We start from the raw sequence: 10388 nt of genomic DNA on the forward strand, positions 1-10388 counted from the left end.
AAATGTTAGCATTAACATCATTACAGAGAATATATGCAAAGCTAACCTACCCCTTTCATCCCAATTTCCCAGCCAATCTATAATTGGAATAGTACATTTCCAGATTTTAATACAGAATTCCTTCATTTGGTTTTCCAAATGACATCAATTTGAGCAGAGCTGTTTAATGTAAATGTAAGTTCAATTTACTATTGATAAATACTATGACTGAATTAAAAATACTTCGGCACAATTTTTTTTTAAATTCTAATTGCAATTTAGTATTCGAATTTCACCCACAATCAAATCAAGTTTTGACTCGGCAACTGCAATGCCCGAAAACTATTAACCCCCATAATTGGCTCATTTTTAAGATAAGCACACGTTTTTTTTTTTTTTTTTTTTAATGCTGACACTTTCTGTCGATAGATTTCATCATCCCTTTCAAGACCATGATGGCCTTTCTAGCCCATCTGAGAGGTGGTCAGTGGAGAATATCAAGCACAGGATTCTGAAAAATGAAAACAATGTTAATCTAATATTTTCCCTATTAATACCAAGGAAATACCAGGTTGCTAAATATCAATACACAAAACTCTTAGTGCAATGTCGCAAATATGGTGCAAACCAAATTCAGTGGTAACTGTGTTGGACTGCATTGTTCCGCTGCACATGTTTAACCTGTGCCAAGTCCCAAGTTGGCTTGCCCTTTCACACCTGAATCAGCTAATTGAGCACTGAGGACAGAATCAGGTTTGTCAGGTGTATGTACTGAGACATTCACTGAAATAAATCTTACCTAAAATATAAAAATTTGCATGTAGTAAGACATGTCTTGCTTTAAATTTGTGAAGGCTATGACAGTGTACGCAGTTTTACTGAACTACATAGACATGATTGCACTGCCTTTTGCGTTATTTTTGTATTATGGGCTAATAATCCCTACTATGGTGCATAGAAGGTTGTGCTAAATCTGGGAATGTATTAGACTTGAGGCTAATGTAAAAAAAAAAAAAAAAAACCCACACAGTTATGCAAAACCAGAAAGGCCTTAATGGAGTTTAACAACCAAAATTCACCATAAGTGCCATCTTAATAAGCACACTGCTAGGCAGAGCATATTTAACTGCTGTATTGTTTAAAGCAGATGTTGCAGATCTGTGCTTGATAATGATTCACTGACCAAAGGCATTGTGCATTACGAGCGTGCCTCCGTTTTGGACTTGACGATGGTGATGACACTCGTGGCGGCCACCTTGCCTGGTACGATGATTGGCGTGATTGCGCCCCTGGCAGCTGGTACAGGGCTGCGTGCCACAGTCCTGGCGAAGCTTTGCAGTGCCTCATACTTGGAGCGCAGCACATCTAGCTCTACCTTCATGCTGGCATTCTCAGAAGCGAGTTTCTCCACCTCTTGCTGCAGCTCAGCTTTTTGCTTCTCCAGTTCTTCCTTCTGTGTGACGCGCTTGACGCGACAGCTGGCGGCATAGCCACGGTTCTTTAGTGTGCGCCGCCGCTGCTTTAGTTGCGCAATCTCCTCCTTGGATAGGCCGCGCAGGTGTTGGTTCAGCTCACGCACTGACATCGACACTAGCTCATCGTCTGTAAGGCTCGTGCCATTCTCACCTGGCTCCCGCTTCACCTTAAGAGAGGTGAGGAGAAAGAAAAGTCCAAATGAATAAGGTAGGAGAGATGGAAAACCAAAAACCACACAAATCAAATATAACACAAAAACAGAGAGCATAAATAAACTATTGACACTTGCCTTGAGGGCTTTGTTTCCCTTACTTGTAGTAGTCATGCCACGAGAGCCACACTTGACTATCCTGGAAGACTGTCTGCTGGGACAAAGAAGAAAGTGCAAACATTAAATGAACTATGGTATATTTATGGTCTTTACACATCCACATTGATTCAAATGTAATAAAAGACACTTTATCACTCATCAGGATTGTGAAGTCCTGGTTGTCATTCTCATTCCACCAAATACGCATGCAGAATGACATGCAGAATAGTAGCAGGATGCAATAAATCCAATTTTTAAACAAATATTAATGCATGAAGCGTCAGGCCATTTGATACGCCTCAATTCAGTAACACATCGGCTGTTGTAGATATGACTTTTACAGTCATTTAATTAAACTAATGATGCTGATATTTGAAAAAGAGCTCATCACTAAGCATGCAGGACCTCTGACTGTGTGTTTGCTCCTGACAAACAGATGCAATAAATAGTAAGTTCAACTTTCCATAGACTCTGTGCTGTATTGAAAGGGCCACGTTAAAAAAAAAAAAAAAACACGTTTTTACAAAGTAAACTCACTGACATTTGGCAAAGCATCTCTGGTAGATAAGTGCAAAGCCATGTTACACAGAAACTCGCTGCACCAGAGGCTCTTTAAAATGTGCTACCACACACACAGAGCCACACACAACAGAATCAGTGATGCTTCTGAAGTGTGGTGAAGTCAAATTCAATGTGGCATCAGCATCAAAATAAAGCTGAAAATAGAGGATGTCTTTCACTAGAGCTAGTTAGGCCAGTGTGAGACAGCTTCAGGCAGTTTTTATTTGTGATCATCCGAAACGGAGAGGGCATTTATTAATTATTAATATTACAACATTATGTTTATACATCATTGTGATGGTCTCACAACTGTCTGAGCATCCTGTGGGTGTTTTGTCTTACCTGGTATTAATGCAATCTGAGTATTCTGTGTGTACGTGTGTTTGAGAAAGCTTATCTAATGGGCTGTGGTGAGCTGGGTGTGTGTGTGTGTGTGTGTGTGTATGTGTGTGTGTGTGTGTGTGCACGTGTGTTGTATTGGATGGAGCTGATACAGCTGGGTCACAGCAGGAGGGGAATCACACAGGCCAAACCAGCAGTTGTGGCACCATGATTTTGCAGACACACACACACACTCACACACATTTGTCTTTTTACCCTTGTGAGGACCCCCCATTGACATGATTATTAATGCAGCTAATTAATGCTATGCTAAACCTTAACTTAACCCTAACGTTAACTTCAGGAACCAAAATGAAACCTCTGGATCTTGCAGTTTTTTTTTGTTTTTGTTTTTTAAATAAAATCTGCATTTTTTTTTATTAATAAAAAGGCAGTTTTCCTCAAGGAGACCAGCCAAATGACCCTACAAAGTCGAAACTATCAGACATTCCTATACTTGTGTGGACATTTGGTCCCCACAAGATATAAAAACACCCAGCTACACACACACATACACACACAACACGGGTATGCTGGCTCAGCATACTCATACCACTGCACTAGCTGCCAAACGCACGGTCACCAGCAGTTCACTGCTGGACTCCATCCACCCCACTGCACCTGTGTCTATCTGACTGTGCCATTTTCACACACCCTGCATGTGCAAATGTGGGCATACAATTGTATAGAGGACATCTGTAAAACCGGCTAAGCAAGCTGATCTTCCTTTTCGTACTAGTAGTACAAAAAGAGGAGAGGACTCTACAGTGGGCCGTGCTACACAGTAATTCCCCAATGTAATCCAATAAAAAGCTGCCCCAGAGATGACCTGAACCCTGTTGCTGTCAACAAAAAAAGCATTCACCACAACCAAACAGGAGGATACAGCAACTAGTTAACCTAAATATAGCACAGAGAAAGAATATAGAGATAGTGTATATAGAGAAAGAAGCATAGTGGTACCATCAGGATGAGTATCCGTTCTTGTGTGCCACTTTTATAAGACAATGCCATAAGATCTTGGGCAGTTTCTGTGGCAGACTATGCAATATCAGTTATGTTCATGGGTGCTGCAAGTCATATTATAATGAATTATAACTTAAGATTTTCTTATGACAGTTTTTTGTTTTATGGAGACTTTGGGTGTGTGTGTGTTTGGGGGATTGTGAGAGTAAACAAAACATGCCAATGCTTTGAAGGATGTGAACTGGAACAGAGTAATGTTATTCAATTGCGAATCTGTTTTTAGAGGATTTAAACCTAACATGGTGAACAAATTATATAATAGAATTCAGGCAATTTTATTGGGGTTATCTCATACAGTGTGGCAAGTAATAATCTGGAAAGACCTTTGTAATATCACAGTCTAAAACTGGATTTAAAGAGAAGCGAATCAGTAAATGAATCACATGAAAATGTATCACATGAAAAGGAATTACATGTAAATGAATCATATGAAAATGAATAAATAAATTAAAAGGCAAAAGAAATGTGCCTTTTAATACTTAAAAAAAAAAAAAAAGATTTTCTTATGACAGTGCTATGATGCATTAAAGTGATGACAATTTACTACTGATGACTTAGATGTGCACTGTAGCAGCAAGCACATTCCAACATTTTGGTACAGATATTTGGCACTGCCAGAACTTAAAAAGATGCTAAATAAGCTTGCAGTGAGAAAGTTTTTAAGCCACTAAGGCACCAATGCTGATTTGTGTCTGTGACAGCATCAACATTATGAAAATCATACACTGTAAAGCAACCTTAACTCGCCTGTATTATTAAGCCAGTAGGACGTAAAAACTTTGGTCTTGTAGTCAAGGATTAAATTAGGGCGGCAACTAACGATTATTTTGATAATGGATTTATCTGTCGATTATTTCTTCAATTAATCGAGTAGCTGGATTAAAAGGCCAATTTTTATTTTCTGTATTTCTTCAAGAAAAACAGACTTTATTTCATATTCTGCCCGATGTTGGGCAGAATATGTGGGCTATGCTATACAAGGATTTGAAATATATTATATATATATATATATATATATATATATATATATATATATATATATATATATATATATAAACATTATATTTTGAAAACAAAAAAAAACAACTGATTGTCCACAAGCTTTAAAGCAGAAGTTAAATCACTATATTAAAAATGCTATAAAAAAAAAAAAAAAAAAGAGAAAAAAAAGAAAAACAAAAGCAAAAGCACAAACTAAGTGCTAACTGGTAGAGGTTGAATTCTGCAGTAACACATTCAGTCTTCTGAAGTAACATGTTACTTTATTCTGTAAATTTATGACACTTCTTACATTTATATACAATTACATGCTCTAACCCCATTACAGTTACAGCTTTCATAAAAACTCAATTACTGTTGTTTCTAAAAATAGCTAAATATAGCATCAAACAACATATTTGATCAAAATGAATATTTTAGTCAGAGTTATTGCGGTTCTATTGCGCGCTGTTTGATTGACGTGCATGTGTGACTCACGCTCATGCATTGAAGTTTAACGGAAACTCACTCGCTGTCAGGACAAGTCTTTATGTAAAATGGAAATACTGGCATGAATTTCTAACATTTACAGATAAGGATATAAAGGTAAAAATGTCATTTCTGCACTGAAGAAAACATGTCTGGAACACATTAAACAGCAAACGCATCTGTCGCAGCATCTGACATGACAAGCCACGTTAATACACTTATGAGTTTGTTTGACATGCTTAATATAAAACATTCTCATGTTTTGAACAACCTGGATCATGCACTCTTCCCACAGCAGCTCGCTCTGTGACCTCCGCTGTTTTTCGGATGTGTTTTATTCATAGAAATGCATTTTTCACCATCGTGAAGTGACGTCACTGACGGGGGTATCCACAGTGACATCACAGACCCAACTAATCAATAATGAAATTTGTTGTAGATTATTTTAATTATCAATTATTAACGATTTTATCGATTGGTTGTTGCAGCCCTAGATTAAATAAAACTGGATGCATTCAGGGTGGCACGGTGGCACCACCACTGTCTCACAGTGCCAGGGTCTGCCTGAGGGATACTGAGCTCTGGTTACTGTCTGTGAAGTGTTTCGCATGTTCTGCCCATGTCCGAATGGGTTTCCTCCCAATTGCCCTTAGGTGTGAATGAATGTGTAAATGTGTGTGTGTGTGTGTGTATGTGTATGTGTATGTGTGTGTGTGTGTGTGTGTGTGTGTGTGTGTGAGAATGGTGCCCTGCAATGGACTGGCATTCCATCCAAGGTGTATTCCTGCCTCACGGCCAATGTGTATAGACTCACCAAAATCCTGACCTGGATAAAGCACACACACACACACACACACACACACACACACACACACACATAGACACACACACACATTCATTCACACCTAAGGGCAATTGGGAGGAAACCAGAGGAAACCCAATCGGACATGGGCAGAACATGCAAAACTCTTCAGAGACAGTAACCAGAAAAACAGTTATTAGAAGTGAGTGAATGAGTGAGAGTGGACAGTCAGTTGCATAAACAATAAGTAGGCATAGACGAGTCCGAGTCATTTGCAGCAACAGTAAGATGAGACACATATAAATCTGATATACTCAAGGTAACCTGGAATAAAATGCATTTTATCGGCTATTGCTACATATTACCTGTATATTATCTGTATATTACTGCTTATTATTATTCAAAGAAACAGCTCACACAGTTCATGTATCTTTAGACTGGACATTAGAAATTGTGGTGTATTCAGGTACAAATCTAATGCATGGAATGATACACACCTAACTATGAGGCCTACTACAAACAGTTACATCGTTCTTATTTACTCTAGGTTCGGTCTCCACAAGACATCACTTCACACTGTAGTATTCCAGAAAAGTAGAATTCTAACCTGCGATTAAAACCTCCATTTATAATTAATTTTCTCCGCCATGATGGATTTGCCATTGACAACATTGTGGCAGCGTGTGTGGATTTCATAAGACTGGAAATATATTAATTCTCCAGTGTAACTAAACAGCAACAATGTAACTCTTTCACTTCCACTTGAGTGACTATAAAGGGCTCGTGAAAGTAAAGGAACTTTAAACTTGAATAAAAAAAAAAATTAAATTGCCGTTATTAACCGCTCATCTGCATAACCGATACAGGCTGAGAAAATGGTGCAGCATATTAGAAGCTCAAATTTTACAAGCCATGAAAAAATTTTAAAAATTACTATATTATATATATATATATATATATATATATATATATATATATACATACATATATATATATATATATATATATATATATATATATATATATATATATATATATATAGGCCCATTCTGCAGGCAGGGAAACTGCTTTTTCCAAACACCGAACACCCTCTCGACAAGACCTCTTGCTACAATGTGAAAGGTGTTGTTTCTCAGCTGGTGTTGAAGGATTCAGTAGGGGGGTCATCAGGTAGACACGACATGGGTATTCATTGTCACCTACTAGGTGGCCCTGAAATGCATGTCTTTCAAGAAGAGTGCAGAGGTGGTTGTTATCAAAGATCCTGCTGTCATGTGTAGATCCTGGCCATTTAGCTACAATGTTGGTGATTTGGGCCTTCTCATGAACACACAACTTGAACGTTGATGGAACAACAGTCCTTTCTGTTGTGAAACAGCTCTCCATTTTCTCCACCTAAGTTTTGAATGGGAATGTGAGTACAGTCAATTGCTCCTATAACTCCTGTAAAACCAGCTCGTCTATATGTTCTATATATCTTGCAGATGTTTCTCTTGTTGGGGCAAATCTTAAAAACTGATTTTTCAAGGCTGCAATTGCCCACGATATTCTTCCAACAATTCGGTTCACAGTTGATTTATGTACTCCAAAGAGGTCCCCATCCACCATTTGGAAACGACCAGTAGCGTAAAAGCGCAAGGCTATTAAAAGCTGGAGCATGGATGATATGGCTGCATTTCGGTCACTGCCATGTCTAACTGAAGGGTTTTTTTTTTGTTTGTTTGTTTGTTTGTTTTTTTTATCTAAATCACAGTTTCCTTGCTGAATGGGTACCTGTTTGAAAATTCAGCACCATCATAAAACACAACAGTTTTGAGATGGTCCCTTATTTTTTTACGAGGAACTCTTTCATTTTCTCCATGCCACCAAATAAGTGCTGCCATATGGACAATATAAACCTCCTCAATAGCAAGTTTAAATGTAATCCCTAACTGAAATTTAAATCTGAGTTTAAAGTGATGGAGCAACAAGATTAATCCAGGTTTATTGTGAAATTAAATCCAGGATTAAAGTGATGGTTTAAATGTAAACCTGCTTATTTTTAAACAAGGTTTAAGTTTGGTGCAACAGAATTAGATTAAATTTGATTAGATAAACCTTCATTTAATCTAGATTTAAGCTTAATCCTTATTGGTAAAACCTACCCTAATATTCTTTTTAAGGGATGTACTGATCCAATGTTGAGTATACATATCAAGGCTCATACTTGCATGACTCAGCACAGATCTTGCATTGAACACTGGACAACACTTACATTAAAGTGTGCCACCATCACACTTCTGATATTTTACAGAATGTGGCAACAAAAGCTGTCAGAGAGTCAGATTATTAAGACATTGTTGCAGCACCTTGTCCTTATCAATTCCAGCAGGTAATTTCTCCTCATTTGAAATGACTCTGAGAAAGGAATCTTCATATTTATTGTTCAAAGAGCTCTATGATTAGCATGCTTCTCTGCTATTAGATCTGACAAATACCCACTTCAATAGCAGTTCTCCAATAGTAAATATATTCATTTGATGCAAAAAAGCAAATAAATTCAAAGGCAGTTTTTTTCTCCTGGATGGATTCATTCTTTGAAAGAGAACTTATTTCTGCAATTTTAAACCAACCAACAAACATTGTTAGCATTGTTACATGTGAAAATTCCTTTTGAGTGTGTAATGATAACCACTTGCTGAGCCCTTAGGTATATAGGTACACCTGATCACTGAAACTGGACAGTTGAAGATTGGGAAAAGACCAATTTTCTTTTCAATTTCACCTGTTCCATTTTGGTGAGCCTGCACCTACTGTAGCCTCAGATTCTTGTTCTTGGCGGGCAGGAGTTTAACACAATGTGTTATTCTTCTGTTGTAGCCCATCCACCTCAAGGTTCAAATGTTTAATGTGTTCTGAGATGCTTTTCTGCTCACCATGGCTGTAAAGAATGGTTACTTAGAGTTACTATAACCTTTCTGTCAGGTGGAACCAGTCTGGCCATTCTCCTCTGACCTCTCTCATCAACAAGGTGCTTCCACCCACAGAACTGTCACTCAATGTTTTTCCCCCCACACTATTCTGTGTAAACTTTTGTGCATGAAAATCCCAGGAGATCACCATTCTGAAAGACTCAGTCCAGCCCTTTTGCAGTACCAAAACTCATGCACAATCAAAGTCACTGAGATAACATTTTCCTCAATCTCAAGTTTGATGTGAACATGAAGCCCTTGCCCTGCACTTGTACGAGTTTATGCATTGTGTTGCTGCCACATGATTGGCTGATTTGATAATTGCATGAATGAGCAGTTGTACAGGTTTTCCTTATAAAGTGGCTGGTGAGTGTATTTTGGTCAAGGTTTAGTATATATAAAGACTATTACAAATACACCAATTCAGATTTTTATGTTTTCAATACAATCACAACATGGTGTCAGAATTTCCGTCCTGTGTTCAATGCATGAAATCCAATACCCATACTCCGCAATGGATTGGTACAACCCTAAAAACAGCCCCTTAAATGGCCTTTTATTTCAATGCAATGACAAGAAAAAAGCTTTTATCCATTCAGTAGAAGTTGGTGGGGCGAACTGCTTTCTCTTACCCCAGAGAAGAACTAATGCATTTCCTCTCCTAAATGTTTTTCTCTCATTTGTGGCTGCTCAGTTAAGGGTGCAGGGGCTCAAGGGACCAGTGCTGAGGGGTCTGGGGAGGTGAAGACACTGTCTTTTGCAGGCGCAAGCTGAATTTTTATGAATCACCAGGAAGAACGCTGACAAATCAGGGCTGATTACTTGCAGAGGAGAGACATCACACCCACAGGAAAATACAAAGCGCTGAGTGAGGTTGTTGAGTGTAGAGAGAGAGAGAGAGATTAAGAGAGAGAGAGAGACAGTTAGAAGCAGCCTTGTGAAAAATGCACCCTCGACACATTTGGAGGTGCTCAGAAAGAGGAGTGGGATGAAAAACCCTGATCTCAGCAAGGACCACAACCAAGGCACCAATTAAAGAGCTATGAAGTTCAACTAACATAACCAGAGCCATCATTTTCCTACTTTCAGACTCTTTCACTTTCTTGTAAATCTCAGAGACAATTTAGGACTGTCGAGGTCTAAAGATATACAAATAATCATGAAACTGTAAATATACATTCACTGGCCACTTTATTAGGAACACATGTACACTTGCTCATTCATGCAGTTTTCTGATCAGCCAATCATCTGGCAGCAGCACAATGCATAAAGCCATGCAGATGCAGGTCAAGAGCTTCAGTTGATGTTCACATCGAACATCAGAACGAAGAAAAAGGGTGATCTGTGACTTTAATCACGGCATGGTTGTTGGTATCAGATGGTCTGCTTTGAGTATTTAAAAAACTGCTGATCTCCTGGGATTTTCACACACATC

General features: G+C 38.3%; 1 protein-coding gene across 1 annotated transcript; it reads right to left on the reverse strand.

Moving 5' to 3' along the window:
- Window positions 1-421: 421 nt before the first annotated feature.
- On the reverse strand, window positions 422-4475 carry LOC128625320 (transcription factor MafG-like). Its single transcript, XM_053653535.1, has 2 exons — window positions 1163-4475; window positions 422-490 (listed from the first exon to the last, which is right to left on the reverse strand). Exon 1 carries the CDS (start codon window positions 1778-1780, stop codon window positions 1178-1180), a length of 603 nt encoding a protein of 200 aa, XP_053509510.1. The 5' UTR covers window positions 1781-4475; the 3' UTR covers window positions 422-490; window positions 1163-1177.
- Window positions 4476-10388: the final 5913 nt, after the last annotated feature.

The sequence above is a fragment of the Ictalurus furcatus genome, chromosome 2 (genome assembly GCF_023375685.1).
Source record: "Ictalurus furcatus strain D&B chromosome 2, Billie_1.0, whole genome shotgun sequence".
In the NCBI taxonomy this organism is placed as follows: domain Eukaryota; kingdom Metazoa; phylum Chordata; class Actinopteri; order Siluriformes; family Ictaluridae; genus Ictalurus; species Ictalurus furcatus.